Source organism: Papilio polytes, unplaced genomic scaffold (assembly GCF_000836215.1).
Source record: "Papilio polytes unplaced genomic scaffold, Ppol_1.0 DF823991.1, whole genome shotgun sequence".
NCBI lineage: Eukaryota > Metazoa > Arthropoda > Insecta > Lepidoptera > Papilionidae > Papilio > Papilio polytes.
Window position 1 is genome coordinate 94,074 of NW_013525213.1, and position 25,188 is coordinate 119,261.

The 25,188-nt window shown below is 38.1% G+C and overlaps 1 protein-coding gene across 2 annotated transcripts in view; it reads right to left on the bottom strand.

Annotated features, from left to right (window-relative positions):
• LOC106101416 (nephrin-like) overlaps positions 1–25,188 on the bottom strand; it is a 61,478-nt gene that overhangs the window by 13,220 nt on the left and 23,070 nt on the right. For both annotated transcript variants that reach the window (XM_013280652.1, XM_013280651.1), the window contains exons 3-11: positions 21,649–21,857; positions 19,857–19,970; positions 18,988–19,191; positions 18,438–18,622; positions 8,815–8,959; positions 8,605–8,735; positions 4,373–4,532; positions 1,141–1,330; positions 27–130 (exon numbers count right to left, since the gene is read on the bottom strand). In XM_013280652.1, the coding sequence (XP_013136106.1) occupies positions 27–130; positions 1,141–1,330; positions 4,373–4,532; positions 8,605–8,735; positions 8,815–8,959; positions 18,438–18,622; positions 18,988–19,191; positions 19,857–19,970; positions 21,649–21,857 (1,442 nt within the window). The remainder of the gene's footprint in view (positions 1–26; positions 131–1,140; positions 1,331–4,372; positions 4,533–8,604; positions 8,736–8,814; positions 8,960–18,437; positions 18,623–18,987; positions 19,192–19,856; positions 19,971–21,648; positions 21,858–25,188) is intronic.

Consider the following 25,188-nt stretch of genomic DNA (forward strand, 5'->3'; position numbering starts at 1 on the left):
GTAGACTGAATGGCGGAGCATCTCACCTGCAGCCACCATTTGAAAGACGCAGGGCGCGACCTGACTGCCGACCTCATTCGATGCGGAACAAGACAGCGTGCCGTAGTCCAGGTCCGCTACCGGTGTGTACCTTGTTTTATAAACATTGTATTTAAAATATATAGTTACTCTAACTATATTTATTTAAGAGTAAGTATAGTCCTGCGGTTGTATGTTCGAGTATATTTAGTATTTCCGAGTCAAGGAGCGCCACCCGCCGCGCGTCTCGCAATAACCCGCACGTACAATCTCGTACAAATATAAACATCAAATACCCAGAAGCGGATGGCACTCGACTACAAAATACGGACCAATTTTAAATTCTGCATTTCCTATTCAGCGGAGAAATATTGCTTTTTTAACATAGCTCAAATTTGCGTTTTCCAAAACACGGGCATACCTATTGATACAAGTTAATATTTTATTTTATTTTGTCGACTCCTGGTTTTGTTCTGTTTAGCACACTTGCTATGGCGAAATTAATCATGCCCATCTAATTAAAAAATAATAATTTTACGCCATTAAGCACATCATTACATGTTCAACAAATAAGCAAGTTAACGTTAAAACGAGTGTTTTAAGGAAGCAGAATTTAAGATTATAGCGGTACAAGGAAAGCTCCTTATTGTGTGTTCAGTAGTAACAAATTTGAAAGGATCGCATTGTAAGAGGAAGCATTATTACATAATGTTCCCCATCTCCGCAAAACTCGTTACAACTCTATACACATTCCAAATCCTAAATTCAAAGGAGCGCTGCTGTACGAAGCCGCGAGCACAAGGTCGCCTCGTCCTCGATGTACGAGCTTTGTACACGTTTCAAATTGCGGATGCCTCGATTGCGGACTTTTATTCTGGCAGGATCGAAGCACACGTAATTGACGAAATAAAATTACGTCTCCATTTCAAATTGCTCTAGAAAATAGGATCCAGTTGAAAAGGAGAATGAACTGTGTATTGTGAATTGGAACCATATCCTTTAATCCATTAGACTTCTGTGATATCGTGGTACCTCTGTTTTGCAAATTAATACAAATACGGGTACAATTTAATCTCAGCAAACACGTTTACAAGTTAACTAGGTCAATAGGGTGATACTTACTTGAGGCTGGAAGCGCTCCCGTTGGATGTGTATCTGTCGGCGGCGACGTCCAGCGTCTCCCCGGAGTTGTTGAACTTCCACTTGAAGACGGCTGCGGGCGGGTCGGCGTCCACCTCGCATACGATCACCACGGACTCGCCGCGAGCTGCGCCCACTACCGCCACGCCACCGCTGCGGCACGACGGAGCGTCTGCACACACACAGATACAGAAAGAACTAATTAAACATTAATGAGAATAAAACGTTTATAGAATTTAGGAATTAGAATCAAAACTAGCGATGTTCCAAATAGAACTGTGTATATCCAGTGAACGTTTAAAATTGTAATAGGTTTGCTTTTACGAAAGTATCGCTTCCTTGTATTGGCAACTAACATGCAATCTAGATCCACTTTGTAAACGTTTAACGCCTTTGTGGAGCAGACTCAGCGCATAGGCTATACCAATAAAGCTATCGGTTTCCAGAAGCAACGTAAAATGATTCTTAAAGGCAATAAAGGAGCTTGCAGTGTGGTGAGATTCTGATGCCGCATCGCAAACTTGTTTGTTTGTTAAATTTGTGACACAAAAATATGGTAAGGACTGAGAACATAAAAATGTTCGTGTTTTTGTAACGCAGAAGTACACGTCGAGTATTTTTGCCTCTGCATTAAAAACAAGATCTAGGTTATTCAAACATCACGTAGCAAAAATATTCCAGTCACAATATTCTGGAGTGGATCGGGAAATTTGAATTTCGGTGACTGCTGAAATATGTCTTTTACATAACTTTACTGTTTTTATATGACTTACCGTAATGTAAGATGTAAGCTGTAGCAGAGTGTAATTTCAATTAACATATTTTTAAGTTGTATAAGGTATGTTATATTCTATTCGATACTATACCACGTTGATGTTGAGTTTGAGAACCTCCAAATCACCACCATAAAGTTTGCAACGTTGCGATAACATTTCATAAAACAAATTCTTTTTCTTAACGGTAGGTTGGTGTATAAATTGATTATGATATTATTGAATAATATTGCCGCGTGTTTTGAACGAAATGAATTTCGGTATTTAGGTGTGTATTGCGGGTTGCGGGAGGAGGGGAGGGGAGGAGGGTTAGGACGATATGTCCATGTCACACGATATCGGCTCATTGCCGAGCTGCGAGCTGCGAGCTGCGAGCTGCGAGCTTGTGCTGATTGTCTGCTTGCTGAAACATGTCACGTGCGCGCTGCTCGTAGCCCCTCGTATCCGCCTCGTAGCCGCCCCGTAGCGGCCGTAGCTTCGCCCAGAGCCCAAAAGTTTGAACACAAAAATTGCTTGTGATATATTGTTGGCGGCTTGATAGCCATTGACAGCATTTTTTATGAGAGCTCGATTCGCGTTACGTTTGTAAAATAACCGGAGCGCGTTATTGTATTTTACTTTAGATCAACCCGAGCTTTTTATATTAACGACAAAGTAAATAAACGCGATTTTCTTTTTGACATATAGACAGCTGGTTATTTTGGTATGATAGTTTATTTATAAACTTAAAGATTTATTGACTAAAGAAACTGTAAACCATGTTTCAATTTTAATTTCAACAATCTTATAAGATTCCATATTTTTTCCACGCAAATGCTCTTCTGTTTGCTGCAAATGTTTGTTTGTGCAGCAGATGATGATCCAACATCATGGCAGGCTTTTACTGCTCGCGTTTCGTCGTCCACAAAACACAACATTCACCTGGGTATCGATTATTCCTGTGCTCGTACTTCAAAAGTCTCGTTCAATTCATGCAAATGTATTCGAGCTCCGGCGCGAGGCTGCGCTGTATTAAACTCCGGCAATCTTCGCAGGCGAGTCCTCTCAGGCCATTGTTTAGTCCTCTTTTGTTCGTTAATTTAAGGCGGAAAAAATTATCTTTTTAAATTAGGCCATTGTGACGCCCCGCGATTTCATTGTTTAATGACTCAATATTCCTGAACAAAATTTTAAACGTGTTTGCACTTTTACTTTGTTGTTTAATTTAAAAAGTAAAATAATTGTATTTTGATGATAATAAATTGTTCAAATTGTGAATGTTTTCATTTAAACTTAAATTTGTTACTAATAACGGTTCAGTTTCTTTTTGTAAACACGTATGAAATCAATTCTCCTGGTGCTTTAGTTTTTTATAAGGACTCAATTTCGGTATTTTGAGTTAACGACTTTAGCAAGGTCTTTCGCTTTGTGAGAGAATGTGTACAGAATGTTAACGACGGTATAAATATAAAAACCCGTATGTTAACTTCCACCGCAAACAAGTGCCACTAACCATTAGTAGATGGAATGTACGACACTCTAAATTCGAGGAGAAAAATTCGGTAACTTTGCAGCATAAAATGTTTACGAGGTGATTTTTTCAGTGTTATGTAGAGGAGTGCGGTTGGCAATAAGATCGAATGTGAGGTGGCACCGCCGTCGCCCGCGCTGCGTCTCTGCTAATGTTGGATTAACTCCATGCATTATTTCATTTAAGCTCCAAGTATGAAAGTAAAACATAAAATTAGCAGCATTTCATTTTAGAACATAAAACAACGTACTAGTTCTGTTTATAGTATTTGTTGTATGTTTTTTCTTTTAATTATTTCTTTGAACATGTTGAGTTATATAACTTTTATCCGACACTGTTCTGGTTGCTTTTGTAATGTTTCAAAATAAAAATAAGTCAAAGGAGGTCTTGTTACGTAGATAACGACATACATGTACGAGCAGCGCGGCGGCGGCGGCGGCGCCGGTGGGGGGCGCACACGTATCGCGGCCCTCGCACAAAACACATACGTTTTTAAACTTATTATTATTAAAAAAATATTCTAGCGAAACATTGTACATTTCGTTTAACATACTACAATGTTCCAATTAGTATAAAAAGAGCGACATTCCTTCTTTACAAGTTTTCTAATTAATTTTTTTTATTAAAGAAGTATCTGTGTGAGTACAATTCCAACGATAATGTGATTAAAAGACTAACAACATAATACATTGTGCAGCCCTATTTACATCATCTTTACCTACTTCATATCAGCTGGAATAACTGAGACTAAACTGTTTGTCAATTGTTTCTAGTATGAAAAACATTCATAAACTTTTTTAGAACGCAATAAGAAAAGAAATAAGTCCTAGGCCATTCGGATGTTGTGGTGAATGTCACGTGATCACGAGACAAGTGTATGTGGCGAGTGTCAGTAGCTGATGCGATGGGCGGTGGCTTCTGCGGAACTTACACTTGACCCTGAAGTGCAGCTCGTTGGAGACAGTCTCGCCCTCGGCGTTAAGCGCGGAGCAGGCGTAGCGGCCGCTGCTGTGCCGCGTCACCTTCTGCAGCACCAGGCTCTGGTTGCTGTGGAACACGCGCGCTGATGCGTTGTGCACCAGCTGCCGCTCCTACAACAAACACAGCGTAAACAATTACTACTGATTGTAAGTTAATAGAAGCATTTTTAAACGAGTCAATCATAGTGATCACAACGTAAGGACATTCAAATATGGCTATCACATAATAAGATCTGATTCAACATAATAAACTAGGCGTACGTACGTACAGTTCGGATATTTCAAATATAGTTTAGTGTTCTGACAAAGGATGCTATTGTGCACTGAAGGACGGTATTTCCTATACGGCTGTAAGAGGATTATTAATTGTTGGAGTGGTTGCAAGTTGTCCAGAGATAGGATGCCGGGGGCGAGGCAGGGCGGTGGCGGCGACGGAGGGAGGCAGGAAATAGTGCCTGAGGGATATCTGAGTTGCTCTGGTCGCAGCAGAGCCTTAACATCCTCACAATGTTACTTCACTTTGCTTAAGAAAAACTTTTGTTGAAAAGGTCTAATTTCATTATGCGAGTATGTTGTAATGTTGTCTTATAAAAAAAATCACTTTTTCTTCAATTAGTGTCAATCTTATAAGTGAATTAAATACGTTAGAGAATTGTGCACCGCAAGCGCCAGTCGCGGCGAGCATACATTAAAGGTATTAAATGTTGTCAAGTGCAACAAATTCTAACGTCCATTGAAACCGCAACAAGTTCTATCTCTGCGCTGCACCTGGCAGACATCACGTTGTGTGCTGAGGGGGCGGCACCAGCGGCGCGGTGACGTCATCATATCATATTACTGACAAAGGTAACTGCGTTCAAACGAAATCATTAGTTTCATTTTGTACAATCAACAGTTTGGAATAACTCAGTTAAAAATATAAAAAAATATTCTAACAGATCTATCAAAGACTATTCTATTCATTATTTGAATACTTTTTTTTTTACCAAAAATCTAGCTTTAGAATTAGTTCCTAAAAAACTGTACATTCGTTAGACGGCTGTTGTTTTCGTCAGCAGTATCGAAACTGAAATATCAAAAATACTCCAATTGTCTGTGTATCCGTTTCTAACACAAAGCTAGAAACTAACGTCCAATTTCGCTATGATTTTCAATATATGTATATGTAGTGTTGGTGGTTTTAGTTACAACTCATAGTTTTGTTCAAGTTGAGTTCGATGCTGAGTTGAATGAAACCAAACCAAGTGTAGAGAAATATTTATAAAGAGAAATCGATTTTAATGAGCTACCGGTTTGAATAAAAGATGCAAAGGTTTATTGACAGGAAAAATGCTTGACAGGATGGCTATTAACTATCTACAAACATAGTTTAGTTACATTTAATTAAAGGATTGTTGCTTCTTGCATGTCTAGAATATCTAACGATGATTATCAGAACACGACATGACATGAACGATTACAGGTCGGGAATAATGCAACAACAGTCGCTGGTGTGCTTGCAGCCGCGGCGAGGCGAGGCGAGGCGAGGCGAACAAAAGAATGTAAATGTTTTGGTAATCAGTGCGCGAGCGAGGCGAGGAGAGGCGGCACAAAGAGTTTGCGACAAGTTGTTCCGCTCCGCTTTGTTTGCGGGCCTATTATCGCCCACGCTTAACACATCAACGTTGGAATTTCACTTCGACCCGACGACGACGCGACGTGTTCTTGTTGGCATAATGAAATTTTAATTAAGATTTAAGGAAATCTCATGGCTTCTTTATTACGATGCTTTAAATCGTTTCATTTTCTAATTTTTTAACTCAAATGTACACCAAGTTTTATTTATAAAGTAACATCGTCCAATAGTAGTGCAAGCGTGTATGAGCTTACAAATTACTTACCGTTTCCATAATTACATCATTTCAAAATATATTGTAAAATAAAACTATACCACCACTACATTTCAAATCTATACATATTATGTTTTATATTCCTATTGAAATAAATCTGATATTGACTGTACATAGCCAATTTTATGCATCTAAAATAAATGTAGAAAGATTAAGAAATGAACAAGGCACTGGGACATGTGTCTAGCAAGAGACAGCTCGCACCTGATAGCACTACGACTGCAACTGCGACTGTGTAATCTATTTTTCATGCAGGAGGACGACAAGTAGGAAAGAAGGTGGCTAAAATATGTATTGTCCGCGCCCGCCTCGCCCCTCCCTGCCCCGCCCTGCCCCGCCGCGCACAAAGGATTACTGTAACACTCCAGTCTTTTCTGTTTCTAGAATTTTATATTACACGCTGTGTGCTGCCATTATAACTGAAGTTTTAAATGACAACTTTTCTCATTTCGCTTTTAAATTATTATACGGAATAGTGTTGCCTAAAATTTTTAAGCCGAATTCTGAGAACATTTTTAACGTCGGTCAACTAATCTTCTAAGTTTCTTCACATCACAGACTAAAGTAAGTGTGAAAAGGTGGACAGTAGTATACAAAATACATAAGTAACTATATTAAGTATGCCATAAACAAAAAAAAAAGATGTAATACCACACTAACAACGTCAATTGCATATTCAATATTATGGAAGGTATAAAATCAAAACTGAATCACGTAACCTTATTGTGAGCTATGTGCTCCGCCACTGGTCTTGCAAAGTGCTTTCTCGGATAAATCATTTACAATTGACCACGAAATTGAACATCGCTCGACATGTCGCACTCCAGTGTTCCTGCCGGCCGCTTTGTTAGCCGCTCATAGATAGCCTCGTCTGCAGACTCCAGCTTACCTATACGTAAGCTGCCTTCCTCTATTGTATGCTATTTATTTCATTATTTCGCTCTTGACAAAGATGGTACTGCTGATATAATTTCTAAATTAGTTATGTTACTTGTTAGGCACAAGTGTAGGTAACGTTGTTTATTATTCTTCCTTACATCTCTATCAAGCATTACAAACTTGACTTACTAAAATGAGTGTTAGAAATGGCAATGTGTTACAATCATTAAAATACCGTTATTTTTAAATTTACTTGAAAATAAGATAGAATAATGCTCGTTAAAAATCTTGCCACTTTTCGCATCAATTTTAATTTGGGGCCAAGTTGGGGTTGTGAAGAAATATATAAAGACATTTCTTATTTAAATCCAACAGTAACCCTAAATCCTTTGGATTGGAGCGCGGGGGCAGGGGCAGGGGCGGGGGCAGGGGCGGTAACAAGGCCACCTAATACAATTTGCATTTCTTTTCATTTTCACAATCTTCAGTATTCACTCGACATCTGCGACATCAATTTTATAAGACGTTTTATCCCGTTAGAACATTATAAGGTTAGAATTTTACAAGATATTTAAATCTTTCTAACTTTGGTGTAAAAGTGATACGGTAACCTTAATTGTATGAATTGAACGCTCTATTTGATGTCTCTTTTGCGGTGGCAATTTAAATAGAAGAGTTTTAATCGCTTGTTGTTTGGGTTCATTTATTCTAATAAACATTAGACGTCACGGTAATGGGCAACACAATTACTTCAAAAGAATTTACCAACATTGAAATAAACGAGAATTTAGAAACGTAATATGTGATCATTTTAATCTTTGCCAATTAAAGAAAATAATGTTGTAAGTCATTAAAGTATATAACGAGTGGTGTGCGTTGGCAACGACAGAGGGCGGCTAATTGCACCCCCTACAACTCCGCCCTTGTCCCGAAATGAGCGCAAAAAATACCTGGATAATTATAATAAGTACGAGTATTTGCAGAGTATTTATTGCGTCTCTTTTATCTCCCTTGTCACATTACCTTTTGTCGTCGAGGACCAATATCCTTATTTAATTTACTTATCCCCCTATTTAACTGGTGTTTTGTAACTCTATGCTGATCACATTCATAAATTTAAAGTGTACACCATAAATTAAGTACATCAATAAAGAATATAATTTCTGCATAAACATGAAAACATGGATTGAGATATTTTAATTACTCACGAAAACATACTTTGCTGCAAGGGATCTTCAAGTTTGGGGAGGTTATTATGATGAGGGGAAGATTTTAGTGCGTCTCTGAGTCACTTCAAATTTGGGAAAGTGGTAGAGGGTGACGACTAACGTCCTAAGTAGGTGCTAATGATGTTGATGTTAGTGGCGTGGAGTGTGTGCGACGCGAAGGACGGAGTTGAGAGGTGAGGTACTTACGTCGTGCAGCCAGGAGAGCTTGCGCGCTGGTGGGTTGGCGCGCACGTGGCACTCGAAGTACACGTCGTCGCCTTCTTTGATGTCTCCCGCCGCCAGCGAGCTGCCCAGCCGCAGCCTCACCACCGGCGGGTCTGCGTCACAACGAACATTGATAGTGCATGACAACATAGATTATAAAACATACTGGCGATAAGGTGTGCGTGTACTGACATACGACGCTGATTAGCCAGGACGTCTCGAGGAAGAGCGCAGAGACATTGGGGTTCTGAGCGCGGCAGACTAGCAGCTTGCCGTCGTCGTCCAGCGTCGGCACGAAGCTCATCACGCTCACCGTAAGGTTGTCGCGCTGCTCCTCCTGCACACAAGACACAATAATTTGTCAGCTCTAGTGAATACAACAGCTTTACCATAATACCGCCTTTCACCTATCAGAGAACGACCGTAAAAGTAATTTTAGAATAGCTAGTGCAAGTTCCTCATGTTGAAATAATTGTCAAAATCAAAGTTGTCTCCGCTGTTCAATTCTATGCGATTCGTTGCACGTATTCAGAGAATCCATACATACAAAGTTGTATTCAATGATTTAGTTTGCAACTCGGCCGCGGCTGCATCATACAATAACCATACAAACAAACCTGCACTGAACGATTTGGAACAAAGGAAACTTGGCGCCGAGGCGATATTGAAAGTTTAGTGAGGCGAGTAAACGCTCGCTGTACCAACCTACGTACGATGCTGTTATGAGTGTATATGATACGGAGAGCTTTATTGAATTCTATTCATTATAATGTTAATATTGTTTCAAGTCAATAGAAACAATAAATTGAGGAAAATAAATAAGAGTTATGACGATGTATCAAGTAGGATATAAAAGGCACTTCAAATAGTTGACGATATGCAAGTTTATGTAAGTAAAGGTGTGTGGAAGGTCAGAGCTATCGCAAGTACTTCGAAATTTAAAAAAAATCACAGTTTTCACTATCTGATCGGAATTATTGATAGATCCGAATGCCATGTGTTCATTAGTGCCTTGTGTATGAATGCGGCGTGTGCGGGGTGTGCGGGGTGTGCAGGGTGCGGGGTGCGGGGCGCGGTGGTTCTATTAACTTTGCTCCATCAGTACTCTCACGTAATTGATTACCGGGCATCAGCCGGAGCCGCGCTTTACTATTTGTAGTATTTTTATTTCACTGCTCTATTTGAAAAATAGAGATAAAAATTATGATGCATTTTATCGTACACTGACTACAGAGTACAGAGTCCGGTTGTAATTCTTTTATTTTATGAATTGAGATTTGATGAGTTTTTAAAATGGTAAGGAAAACACGATAGATATTTTTTCTTCTTAAATATAACATGAGGCGTGTTCGTAGACAATGGCAGAATGATGTCCGCAGCTCACTGCTCACCGCATTGGAAAGACATGAAATTTAACGTAGAGATTCTGTGAATCCAAGTTTATTTGTACAGTCTGGAATCACAAATACATGGAAGGTACATTTATAGTTGTAGATGACGTACGATAAGATATGGAATAAGTTAGTGCCCCGCGACTCCGCGCGCCGCAAATCGCCGACACGTTGCAGTGTGCAGGCGGACGTGTGCAGTCGCTCATTCACAACTCCACGACGGAATCTTATTTGAATTTCACTGCACAGATTTCAAGATAATTTTTATCGTAGTAAGTTTCTCAAAATATCACAATTTAATGTTTTAAGGTAAAAAGTGAGTTTTGTAAAAGCGAGATAATCTACAAAACGTTATAAAGCTCGTCCTTCTGAAGAAAACGTAATGAAGTGGACGGAGTAACCGTTAAAAGTGTTAGGGTTACTGGGATTGAAGCGGTGAGGCGGCGGGGTGCCAGAAGGGGAGAGGGTGCGCCAATACAACCTCCTCGGCCGCATATCGACGGCTGTGATGGATTGTTCACTTGACCGTTTCGCCGTGCCATTATATTTCACGGATTATTTACAAAGAGGCAAACATTGTTATCACCGAGGAGTGCGCGCCGACGATAATAGACACGAACACAAGAGTATCCAACTAGCCAGAAGTTTAAACAGTAAATTGTTGAACTTAAAACTTCAACAATACAATGCTATCGACATAAACATACAACTGCGACATACTTATGCGTTATCGTTATCGCGTATTATTTACCATGCAGTGTTAAATGCGCGATGTCTATGACCAGCGCGCTCACGACTCACGAGGCTCACGCACCGACAGTAAATTCCCCTTTGTACCAGTGCTTGCGAGTGCGTGCTCCGTTTTCACGTACAGAAGTTCAATGAGACCTCCATGTCATAACATTATATTACATTACATCCTAACGCTGATACGTTTTAACAAAGTCTTTTACACGACAAAAATGTTTTTTATCATTATGTTTACGTATGTTATTTAATTAGACAACCTTTGCTACAAAGAGCAATTTCACTTTGTAACGAATCGCGTCTTGTCAACGTGGATAATTAAAATATATTCGACATAAAACGTTACATCTTAATTAGAAGAAATACGTACACGTGGTAAATGGAAAACATTCAGCTGAAGAGAAAGTGGTTTCCATTAAAAATGAAATAAGGAGGAGAATTCGGGTATAGCAACGCTCACTAACTTTTTGCGGACCGCAACCGCTAGGCGCTAGCGGACCCTTAGCTTCTGAGAGGCTTCTTTCTTTCCTTTAATCCTTTCTCAGACGAGTAAATATTTTTATGAAATACGAAATAATTTATTTGGTATTTATATCGTGAAATTTAATAATAAGCAAGGGTTATTATGTTCCAAAGAGAAATTATTTAAACAAAAGCCTATAACGATTGTATTAAGTTAACATCTGAAAATTGAAATGTAACAAAATGTAAAACTAGCAAAGAACACAAGCTAGCCGCTCTTATTAATGGCCGTGCGGCGGCAAATGGATTGATCAGTATCGTAACGCGGGATGTGTGTGTTGTTGTACGTAACATTTGAATTGCAAATCGTAGTTGATTGTGGCCGCGCCGCGCCGCGCCGCGCCGCTCACCGGCTACTTACTCTGTTTTGTTTAATTACATTCTTTGTGTTCACTTTACATCCATCAACAATTGTTGAACGAGCACTCCACATAATAAATTCGGGATGCTTATCTGTATACATAGGTTTTTAACGTAATAAACAAAAAACACTAATTTTAACACAAGTACTAGTAACCATCCTATCTATTTGAATTGGTTATTTGCGGCAAATAGATAACAATTAAATGTGAATTTGAGCAACAATTTCATTTCGATTACGCTATAGCTGGTACGAATGTCTCAAATTGTTTTACACGACGATGGAGTGTCTTGCATTCCGATAGAGGGCGCTGTGTCGCAGGATGTACAGGGCAGGGTAGGGGGAGGTAGTAAATAGCAGTGCAAGCGCTGCGTCGTGCACCGGTAGCGGACAGCGCGCAGCGGCAGCCGGGCGGTGGGACGTGTCAGTTAATCAGTGCTCGAGGACAGGTCCCGTAATATACAGACTGTCACCACACACTAGAAGACAAAATAAATTGAAACTAATAGACAGAATTGGGGAATAAAGGAAAACCAGAAAGGGTTATCATAGTTACATCGTATTTTATAAACGAGTAAGCTGATGAAAAAATTGGAGTAGTTAATACCTACAATTAAATGTTCAGTTCTTACAACTTCCCTTAATTGTTTAATTTAGTATTAGCAGCATAATGTTCTAACCGTACGTAATAAACAGGATTACTTTATACGTACATACATACATTGAGACAAGTAGCATCTGGTTGAATTAAAACATATTGTTGCAATTCCATTGGCAGATTTAACAATTCCGTCGTTCATTTGTTACGTCAGGAGAGATAAAATATATAAGAGCACATGTTGAGAGTTTAGCGCCGTTCTTTCTAAGCGCGAGCGATAACTCAGCGGCTTGCGGGGCACTAGACATTAGACACGAGGCACATGGCGGTTGTACGTGTCTCAGCGTTCACTTCACAGGCGTTACACGGAATTGTACAACAAAATTGTTGTGTAGATGCAGTTAGGGAGGGAATAAGCGTATCCTATTTGTCCATTCTCTCTGCTTTTATTCGGCTGAAATATTAAAGCGCAGAGGTTCACTTGGCAAATTCGCTTTTATCCCTCGGGCGGTGTAATGTTGGAATTCATGTGAGGGTGATAAATGTGCATGTTGTTTGTAGACACGACTCTCAGGGAACTACTGCGATGCAACTGAATCTGATATTTGTTTTATTTTAATAACATTTATCGTATTAACTGTAACTTGAATATTAATGTTATCTGGATGTTAATGTTGTAATTACCTAATGTAGCTATGAGAAGTTAAATATTTGTTATCAATATAATTTTAGGTCGCAAACACCTTTTTTTGCTTCATTTTAGCAAAACAAGGACGAAAGAAAACTCTCTGTTTATACATAAATGCTGATTAGCATTTTAAAGGTGCAAAATAATTTTCCATTGGTTATGCAAATTTGTTGAGCAAATCTTGTTCAGTAAAAGCATGAACAAAATGTATTGAATATTTCTCGACAGAATTTCCCTATTCCTGTCAGTTATTGTTAGTTCGCTTCGTTTATTAGAAAAAGGAAATATAAAAGGCAAACGTGCAGCAAGTATGTAGCAAAACCTACATTGCGTATGATTTATTTGAAAAACCTGAAGATAATAACAATTCTCTTATACATGATAATATCAAAGTTATAAAATCCAATGGTTGAGGACGAAATCGTTCACGAAGATATTTTTATAACCAAAATAGACACAAGTTAATTATGGATATATAATATATTCAATAATTAACATAGTAATGGGTCAATAAACACTGATTAGGTTTAATTATGTGTGATAAGGTGTGAGAGGAAGCGAGCAGGCGGCCGATGAGATGATATCGTCGCACGTATTGATTGCGCCGGACATGTTTGTATCACTATCTCTGACAAACTGCGTCTCGGCTCTCGCACAACTGACTCGCTGTTTGCTTGTTTACGGTCACACTGAATTGTTAGTGAGATACCAACACCTCGAGATTGTTATTTAGTCATTGTTATAATAGCTTGACCTTAACTAATGGAAATACTCGTAAATTCTTGTATTTAAAGTATTTTGACATAATGCCTAAGTACTGAGAATTCGTTAAGAAGTTTTACGAACGTTTACTAGTAAGTTTCAAAACGTTTTCAGATCAAGTTCCAGTACTTGAGTGCATTCATTCGGCTGCCGTAGTACTGGAGGAGCTATTTGAGGTCGTAATGTTACTAGAATAACCTCGTAAATCCTTTGCATTGAGCGGCGCGGTGGCACATTCACTGACCGCTCCGTACCGGTGTCAGTTATTCAGGCGAACACAAGCTTTGTAACATTTAATCTGCACCCGAACTCTGCAATACACAAGCAATCGGCTGCATTATGTATAAAACATTGATCATTGGTTGAATTCGAATGCCATCGCAATTAATTACGAAAGAATTCATCCGTTCTGCCTTTCGAATCTGTAACTTGTGCAAAAACTCGAATACTATTATAAAATGAATAGAGGCTGAAAAAGCAACGAGAGGGTTGTATGATACCGTGCCCTCGTATCGCCCTCGTCTCGCCCTCATCTCAAGAAGAATACGTCAATTTCTTTAGCGCTGGTAGCTAATTGCATCCGGATCCGTTAAATCGAGATAGTCTATAAGTGTTGCATTAACTTTCACACCGTCTCACTAAACAAGTTTCCCATCTTAAGAATACGACAAAATTCCTTTTAAATGAAGACAATATTTCAGTTGTATTGCACGTGTTACGAGGCCTGCACTTTGTCCAAACGACTTTCACAGTTTACAGCAAATGGTGCACGAATAAAATTGTCCCGTTGACTTACAAGTGGCGCGTGACGCGACGCCAGCGCTCTCCTCTGCAATGCTCAAGGAAGAATATTTTAAACGAAATTCTGTTCATGTCTCTTTTTAAAATTTGTTTGATGGAAAGTCTTGTCCCCATCAAAACATACAATATTTTATTTTGTACAACTCTGTGTATTCTTAGATGGCAATAAAGCTGTTTTTATTAAAGAAAAAAAAACTTATTTATTGTAGGAAAAATGAACATCCGCTGAGATTCGGAGAATGAGAGCTCGTTTACGTCGCAGGAATACGTTCGCAGTAGTAGCAATAAGCTCTCTGTTGCAATACTCTGTTTCTCCAATACGCCGGTTGGCCGATTACACACGAAAGGGCGTTTTGAAAATCAGCCGGGAAATTCTCGTTCGTTTTGTACTGGTTTGTATTTTAATGAGTGTGTATGAAAAATACAACTTTACTTTTATTGACGAGAAAACTAACGTGATACGCGCCAAATTGACATGATTCAGACATATCTCTTGCTCCTCCATTGAATCTTTACTTAAGGTTCGTTGCACTCCACCCTTGATATGCTGTACGAAGTATATTATAACTGTACCTACTCTAAAACTCAATGATATCAGTAAAATTAGTTTAATATATCACAGTATTAGCGTTGTAATTTCCTAATAGTAATTATCTTGAATTATCAATATGGGTATTTAGATTAACATGGAAATGACGTCAACCCATCAAATATTAGTAATAGTTATGAGTATTTTGTTTGTAAACGGTTCAAATACGTAATTAGAATGTATATTAAATAGACTAAAAAAAGATAGTACTTAACATATTTTTTTTTGAAAACGAAAGATGATTAATAAATTGAAATATAATTTAGTATTATTTTCATAAATTACAACTTGAAAGATTTCGTAGCAAAGAGCTGTCTGTTAGTTAATAATATCCGACCAAAAGCAACTTTAATTGTTACACAGAAGTGTGCCTTTGTGTTTGTTTGTTGTTTTGAGTTGGTTGGTTGTAAGTACCTATGTTTGTAGACGATTCTTCCCGGGGAATGGGTTAGCAAAGAGGTCGCGAGGGGTGCGCGGGGTGCGTGCGGGGGCGCGGGGCGAGTGGCGCGGGGTGCGGGGTGTTTACCCGCTGCTCAAAGAGCGACATCGGATTCAGGGATTGCCTTCACATCGCTCAAGATTGCTTTTAAATTTACAAATGTTTGCATTTAATTTTGTTGCTACTTGGATTTGAATAATGTGTATTTTAGGAAAAAAAATCATTATCGGCTTGTTCTTAATTGCTTTATAATGTAATTGTGTAAATAAATTAAAAGTAAAGTGGCTCGAAGAACATTTCATAGCTTAGTTTTAAACATAATTGAACACTAATGTGAGACTATATTGCATTTTTAATAAAATTGTAAAAATAATGATGTGAATTTCACTGTGTGGCTTATTTAAAAATGACCTTAACTTTTACAATAACGTAAAAACATTGTCGTCTGCGCGACCGACGTTCCGGGCCCGCCCCGCGCCGAGACGCTGGCGCACCGCCAATAACATAAATGCTATGTTTCCCAATGCAGGTACTTGATTAAATTTTAAACTCTATCTTTTCTTGTCATTGTAAATAGTACAAAAACATTCTGTTAAAACTTTTAGATCAAACAGACAATCCTTCTATAGAAAAAAGTCAATAAATGGTGTTTTAGTCTTGAGATTTTACTTTGTCCTTGTAGAGGGGATATAGTATATTTTCGAATCTAACAAACAAACTGTCAAATCAACAGAATATAGAAAAAAGAAAGAATCAAAAACACGTAACCTAACATAGTTGTTGAAGATATTATTGGTAAAGCAACAATGTTATTATATTTCCTCGAGCAAAAAGTTTTCCGTCGTCAACAAAGGAAACGAATTCAATATTAAAAGAGTAAGTACGAAAGGGAACATTTCCCAGTTCGACGGTATTCTAATATTTACATGATTTAAAAGCATCGCTGTCTCGTTGTGTGCCCTTGTACCGGCAACTTGTTTCTTTACCTCGTTACGAGCGCAAACGTTCATCAAAACTTTGTACAACAAGCGCCGGCTATTGGATAAAAAATAAACATCTTTTACTTAAAAATATTGATATAATTTAAAAATTAGTAAACTATTATTTAAAAAAAAATTACAAAGTCTATAAGCCTAAAATGTACATTGCGTGTAATAGTAAAAAATTATTAAATTGAGTAATGTTAAAAAATTACAATACAATTCTAATACGTTTCATAGAAAATTATAATTTACTTTCACACATTCGGTTATCGTAAAAACCTGCAAGGATTCTACAACAAACCGGAAGTTATAACATCTTCTAAACCTTTGGTAGAGATAAATATAACTTAAGCCATAAACATTTGCAGGATCATTATTATTCATAGGCAATTTTCTTGTAAAAGAGCATGCAATTTCTTATGTGGTTTAACCTAAAGAGGTATATTACAACGAAAACTCTTTTAAACCTTCATGTGAAGTATTACGATCGCCTTTGAACTTTCAAACATTTTTGTCTTCTCGTTTGATTAAAAATGCTCAAGACGAAAACGGGGAATGTCAAGTCAAAATGTGGCCTTATTTTTAACAATTTAGGTAGAATTGAAATTAAAGTAGCTTGCAGCAATAGATTTAGTAGTAATAACATAACGGGTATAATTAACGTGATTCGAAAGACACACAATGTAGTACAAAATAAATGGAATTTATCTCGATTGAAATTGAGTTAAAGCAAGCTACCAGAAGATATATGTAGCAAAGTAGGGAAAATGATACGGCTATTACGAGATTCGAGCGGGGTTAATAACGTCGATAAGGAATTGGCCGCTTTCATCGTGCTGGCGTTGCCGCGGCCGCCGCTGCCGGCTGCCGGCTGCCGGCTGCCGGCTGCGGGGATCGATCAGACCCCGCGCCTGGCAGCGCGCCAGCCGCGCACCTCACCTCTCTAATTACACCTAAGTACCGGACATTCAGCGTATTATGTAACCACGATTTTATACACCGCACTACCGCAGCATTCAGATTTACTCTATCTCAACCCTTCTGGCACTGTCCTCTGTGACATCATTATATTGAACACTATAAGAAATGACATTATACTTTCCAAATAACTTTATTTGTGAAATTTTACATTCTATCTTTTTCGATTACTATACAAAAAACTACATCACCATTTATATAATAATAGAGCCTAACAAAATGATAGCTAAATTTAACAACAATTTGGATTGTGGTCAAGTTCTGGGCTTGGTGTTATAAAAAGATAAAGTTATTTCATTATCAGACAATTTATGTCAAGTTGAACGCGCGCCAACTTTTGCACAAACTGCTCGCAATGTTAATATCGGTTAATTCAGTAGCATTATCTACCCAAATATATTTATTCCATTTATTTATAGACAAGATGTACCGTTAACTTTATGTTCGTACGCTAAGTTGAACAAATACATAATCTAGGGATTTCTTCTGAAAATAGATTAGAGGTCGTGTTTATCTAGAAGACAAAGACAAACGCTAACAATTCCTAATGTTAAAAAGTATTTGCAGACACATTTATATCTTCATATCTAAAAGCGAACAGCAAAGAGAAGTAAAGCAAGATGGGACGTAGCTGGTCACTATTCTGACGAGCGGGAATAGAAGTGAGAGAAAATCGGTGAGCTCAACTTTTGTATGATGACAGAATGTAGTATTTTTAACTTGTTCGCTGTTATGTCCCATGTAATACTAGATACAAAATAAATGTGACTATTTAATTTCCAAGGGTTATCGTTTGAATAGTCATTTCCACTCTAGCCATCTCCATAAAACTAAAAACAGAACCTTAAAATTAAAATTAAAAAAGACGACAGCACTACAACCACTATAATGGAGCTCTGGCAATCCTGCGACCTAGTTCACGATATTTTATAATTAAAACTGGAATGAGCACTGACCGTGATTCTTTTGAGCTGCCTCTTGCCCTTGTGCCAGGTGAGGATCGCGGGCGGGCGGCTGCCGGCGGACTCGCAGGCCACCTCGTAGCGGCGCTCCGCCGTCAGCTCGCCCCCCGCGCCCGCTTCGCCCGCCCCGCCCGCTTCGCCCGCCTGCGGCCGCCGGATCTCCACCGTCAGCGGCCGCACTGCAACCCCACTGTCTCATTAAACCCTTCGCCACTGAAATACTCCAACTGTAAAACAGCCGCTCCCGGCTTTGTTGCGCTCTCAATTGCTGCTGTTTTGGAAGTATCATTTCGAAATTGAATACATGCTGAGGGTCGTGTTTTTATTGCAGACTTTTCAGCGTTACGTCTACTTGCCGTGCTATGCAAAGTTATTTAGGTTACGTAGTATCGCATTGTACAATGATTAAGGACATTACAATTTTAATCCGTAATTACGGTGCCAGGTTAATATTTTTATTTGTTGCTAATTAAAGTTCCTTTTTAAGAGAGAGAAATAAATATATTCTGTATATCCGTCACGTTTATGCATAATAATAACTCACGGAACATGTCAAGAACTAGTGAAAGCTCTTTGGGCGGCACGAGGTGCGAGTTGGCGGCCTGACAGGTAAAGACGGCGGCGTAGTCGGCGCGGCGCACGGCCGGCCACAGCAGCCTGTTCTCGATCACGTCGCCCGTGTTGTGCTCGTACTCCTCATCCACCAGCACACCGTTCACCAGCCACCGTACAGACGGCTCCGGACGACCTGCACATACAACAAACAAAATGATCTCTACCACAAGACAATCTTTTTAATTTCCTTTTTCTCCCTTGTCCTTGTTATATTTCCAGCGTCTTTCAATCTGCATTTTTGTTCTCTTTCCTTCTTTGGAATAAATGCCAAATAATGCAGAAAGAAATCATTGAAAATCCATGTGATCATCTTCTATCACATTTTAGTTCAGCTAACATGTTTTAGTTTCAATTCTAATTTTGATCCTGAAATGCTTACGAGCAAAAAAGTTCCCAATATCTCATTAAAGGCGATTCCAAAAGGAAAGTTGGCAAGTTTATCGTACATCATCAGACACCCGTCAGTTACGCGGGAATTATTTTTTGCGAGGCGTCTCTACGACGTCGGCCTCAATCAATGTTTCGATTATGTAAATTCCTATCCCCGAGGGTCTAATCTTGTTTTGATATTTATTCAAAAAATATCGACTTTACTTTTACGGCGTTTGATGAAAAGAAATATTTGTTTGTTGTCTTTCTTAAAAATATAAGAAGTGAATGTGTCGTTAAAAAAATTGCCGAGTTATTCGTATCAGTACGTTGATTAACGAACTCTCCTTTCACTGAATGCGTTGTCCGCTATAGTAGTATGTGGTGTTTTGACGTAATGAGACATAGATGTGATAGGGCAGCACTGACCTCCCAGCACCCGGCAGGTGAGCAGCACGTCGTCACCCTCCTCGTGCGGGCCGAGCGTGGTGGTGTTGATGATGCGCCCCCACCTGTCCACCACCACCGGCTTCTCCGGCGGAACTGCAAACAACTTTTTGCTGTAGTCGAAATGTAAACTAGTACCATAAATAAAATTTTCTTTATTCGCTGATAAACACACACACAAGTTACTAAAATTGGTAAAGTTGCTTTTGTTAAGCAACTTAAACAATTATAATTCTACAATTAATATTCTTATAAAAATATGTTACAATTTAATGTAAAAATGCTACTATTTTTAAGTGAAAAAAAAATAAATCTACAATTATTGTCAGCGCCATCTATTATCAATTATTGGTTAACCACGTAGTTCTGAATGTTGGTACTTAAGTACAGAAGCGAGATTTAAATAACAGGCAATATGCTGTTCCTCTTTTGATTTTCTCTGTAAAGGAGCTCTAGCTTTTTTTTATTTTATCTATCAATTTACAGCAATAAACTCAACGTGAAATCACTCGTCCATAAATGGACGACAGGCTGTTACGTAAAGCGCGAATTCGAGTAACGAATTCCAAAATCCGTGGAGGAATCGAAGTGAAAACGAACCGGGAATATAAAACAGGCAAAATAAATGTTCCGGCCATAAGCTGAATGATCAAATTTCAATAAAGGAACGTCGGTGAGAGTGAGCTGAGAATAAAACGACGTTATTTAATTAAAGGACAAGCGGCGCGAAGACGACCTCATCTCGTTCACTGAGGGACTCGATGACGAAATGCAAGAGATCAATTCAAATAAATGAAATGATAGATGTGAAGAAAAATACTCTACGAAAAACATAGATTTTTTATGGTAAGTGTTAACTAACACACATTGCAACCGTTAGATTTATAGATACTGATTTAAAGGAACTCGTTTACCATTTTTTTGTATTTAATTGTAGTTATGTTATTATTGTATTTGATAAATAAAAGTACTATTCAAACGAAAATCTGTATGTTGTATCAAACTGAAATAACTGTCTAAAATAATTATCGTTTTAGGTATTTAAGTTTGACACGCGGCCGCACAATTCCCAGGAGGATTAAACAACAGGCCAGTATCAGGACTTAAACGGGAAAATACATTTATAAAAGTTAAACTGGTTACAGTTAAAACAAAACAAACATATGACGATCGTGTAAGTAAATAAAGTCATAAATGTGTATCAATAAAAAGCGTGCGAATTATTGAGAAGGATAAATTGATTTGAGCGCAAGAAGCGGATATGCTGCCGTGTCAAAATTTAATTAATCACAGTTAGCGTCGCCGTCGGAGTAACGAGTAGATACGTAACGATGGGTCTGATCAAATTATTGAACATTTCATAGCGGTGTTAATGAATATGGAGCACCTCGGCGCAAGTCGGCGTCGGCCGGTGATTGAATATTCTGCAAGAAACTTTAACGACTACAATACTCTGACACCCAGAGGACTTGTTAAATTATACATTTGTATGAATTCTACAACTGTAAAGAGACCCAACTAATTAGTTTTGGGACTTGCGGCGATAAACTACAGTCGAAATTTGATTTACTTATTTAAAGTTTAATCAAAAACTTGAGTGTCTTGCGTCTCGGGTTCAACGGCTTCTATATTACTTTGAATTAGCTAACAAATATTTAATTAAAGACAAAGTACGAGTACTAGGTGCGAATGTTAACATGCACGATAACATTAACAGACCGTATGTCCAACTAAGTATAGGTATGTAAGGTGATAGAACTGGTTGTAAACTCACCGACGACTGTAAGGTTGTATCGGAAGCTGGTTGTCTGCGTGTTGCGGAAGTCGATGCGGCAGCGGTAGACGCCCTCGTCGCGACGCTTCACGTCGCGCACGAGCAGCGAAGCGGGCGGCGGCGCCGTAGAGAAGTGTGCGCGTGGCCCGAACACCTCCGGCGCCGACCAGTGCCGCGCCTCCGACAGGTGCTTCCCGCGCACATCGAAACTGCAACAACACACCATTTTTTATATTGGCAAAGAAACTCTTCAATACGATTACTTGATTTACACAATCACTGGACTCTGCTTAATGTCAGCATTCCTAAACAATGCCTTTGAAGATCCAAAATGTAGTGGGATTTCATAAGCGATATATTTTAAATTTTCTACAATTTCAAATTGAGAAACAAAAGGGAAGTGTTTACGTTCCCGAACAAATGAAGTTATTTCGTGTTACGCAAATGTAAGCGTATTGCACGTAACAATAAGAGAAATGCCATCGCCATATTTTAGTGCTCAATTTTCGATGAACGAATTCCTGAGTTAAGTTTCGAGTGGCTTTCATTTCAAATGGACAAAATTGCATCACATGGGCACAATGTTTGCCGCCGCACGCCGCCGGCCGCAGACCGCGCCTCTGTTCGAACAACTTCCCGTCGAGATATTCCTGATATTGGCCGGTTGTCGCAAATAGGCATTGTACATAAGCACCTCAGCTATGGTCGCCGGCTACCGACGATATTTTAGGTTAAAGTATCGTGATCTGAAAATGTCCGGAGCGAATAGAATCATTTATGCGATACCACACGTCGACACGTACAAAAACTTTCCTTTGACATTCGATCTTGATAGAATAGCGACGAGGGATCACGGAAATAAATTTAAAAGTTATTTAGTTTTTGTGACTACATGCGTCTTTACTGAATGATAGAGCATTTACCCACAATGTTTATTTGTTTAAAATATCGAACAATTTCTGATATTAAAATGTGCGGTGGACTTCCTCGTGGAACTTTGATGGATCGGCAAAATGTAATGGCTTCGGAACACAACATCAATAATATTGTTATGTCATATTTTCGATTAAATCCTATAAGTCAAAGGAACTAATTTAAATGTCGTGCACATTTATTGCTGTTACAATTTTTCATGTCATCGTAAAAGTAATAACAATGATGATAAATTAAAATGAAGACAGGTGAAATTCGAAGCTTTGTGTCAGTTGTGAAAAACGTAACCGTTGTAATGTTTGGTGTCCGCCGCCCCCGCCGCCCCCACGCCGCGGGCAGCGGGGGGCCCCTGTTTGCGCAAACCGTCGCCGCTTCAATTTAATCCGTCATCACTCATAACATTTCGACGACCCAAAAAAATATTGAATAGTTTATGGGAAGGCCGCAACGGGAATTCGTATGGCATGAAAATACGGGTAACTCGGATCCCTGGCAAATTCGCTGACTATAAAAAATATTATTTTCCCGCACAAGTATTCCTCGTGAAAACGTTCGATTACTGTTACGTGTAATTCAATATACGTTTTATATACGAGTACTTAATTTTGTATGTTTCTATATTATACTCTTAAAGTAATCGACGTGTCTGGTAATGTAGTAATAGTATATTTTTCCAATACTTTCTAATTAAAAAGCTTTCCGATAAATGATATTCAACAAAATTTAATTTATACTGTAGAAATTGTACACAATTATTTGTGTTTCCGCACGAAGTTATTGTGAATACATTAGCCCTGAGAACTTAGGGTTGCCACAAACGCTGACGTCATAGGGCTGGGGCGGCATCAATCATCATCTTGAGTCTTTGCCTTGCATAGATAAACTATTTACAATATCTTAAAATTTAAAGTATACGACGAATTGTAGCAATTTAATTTGACAGAATTAATATTTTTCGATAGTTCTCTAAATGATATGTTGAATACGTCTCTATTATATAGAAAAGATATATGATTTTTGATATAGTAAGCCTTTCCATTTCGTTAACATTCGTCTTTTACGATTTCTTTCGCGGTAAAGTAAGTATCTAGAAAATTCTTTTTATTTCAACAAAGAAATCTTATTTCATTACCAGATGATCGGATACTCAAAATATTCTCCGTCTTACTTAAAGACTACAGATTTAATTTAATAAAAAAAACAAACAACGAGGGAAACAAACATAGTACCCTTAAGTTTTCTACAGATTGATATTATTTTAGCAAAGTTACCATAAAGATATTTGACTAAAAGTTTTGTTTCCGTCTGTCGTAGTTCGGTAATTCAAGTATAGAAACTGGAGACAAGTGTCGAGCAGCGGAAGGCATTATGCAGCGACCACGAAACACGTCAAAGTATAAATAGCTGCAAGTTTCCGCTGACAGTTGACATGAAATATTTTGCTAAGTTAGATGCACCTGTTCCTTGCTTTACTTATGCAAGATGTTTCTCGCTTATAAAGGATATCTTATGTTCAGATAAACTAATCTTATAAATAGGAAAGACTTTTATTTTTGTGTGTATATGTATGTAAATAACTCAAACAATACTGGGCAGATTTCAAAAATTCTTTCACTAACAAAAAGCTACGATATCTGTGAGTAACATTGGATATCGTTTTTATTATTTTTAATAAGCTAGTCATAAGTTAATAGGACAAAAGCGCAGGAGGTTTTTAGACTATCATTAACAGTTGATAGTTTTATTGTAAGTAATGTAATAGTAAAATTTGTTTTTCAGTATTGAATAATGAGTACAACGTTAATAACGTTGAATAAAACGTTGTATTCATGCATTAATTGAAGCGTCATAACATTAGCCAGAATGAGGAATAATTTTTGTATTTTAACAATTCGCATTCAGATTCAGTTTTATGGACTATCGGATTTCATCGGCGGCCCGGACAGTAAAACTGACGTGTGACGGATTCGATATTCGCTAAGCAGCCGACGACGTGTCGAAACGAATTGGCTTCCCAAATATTTCGTATTTCTTTTTGGTTATTTTATAACCCGTGTATAAGTCAGATAAAAGTTAAATAACAAATCTATGTATTGATAATTTTATATAAATTAGAATTTTGTTATATTAGCTATGATAATATTCTCTTTACTTTATTAAATTTTCAACATAGTTTAGTGATTAGAAAACATATTGTTTTAGCATTAAAATATTGAATATTATGACAATAAAATCCATATTCTTTTAGGAATAATTTGCATTATTTTCATAGCAGGCAGTGTAACCAGGGCGCGACAGGTTTAGGCTTAATTCAATACATCAAAAGCAGCCGGCGGCGGCGTGTCGACAGATTTATGAAGGCATAGTATGAACGAAAACACTAGCAAACTTTTTTTCTGCTTTTGTGTAAAATATGACGAGGTGCTATTATTTGGAGTATATGCTTACTGCGCCAAAACTAAATGTGCCCCAAAATGGGGACAAATGTTCTGATTCTAACTTTTACATCAATATATCTGAAATATAAAAAGCACAATTTTCCTGAAAACTGTGTTTTAAATAAATGCGTCTTTTCTTGGTTAATTTAACATTACACCAAAAAACTTG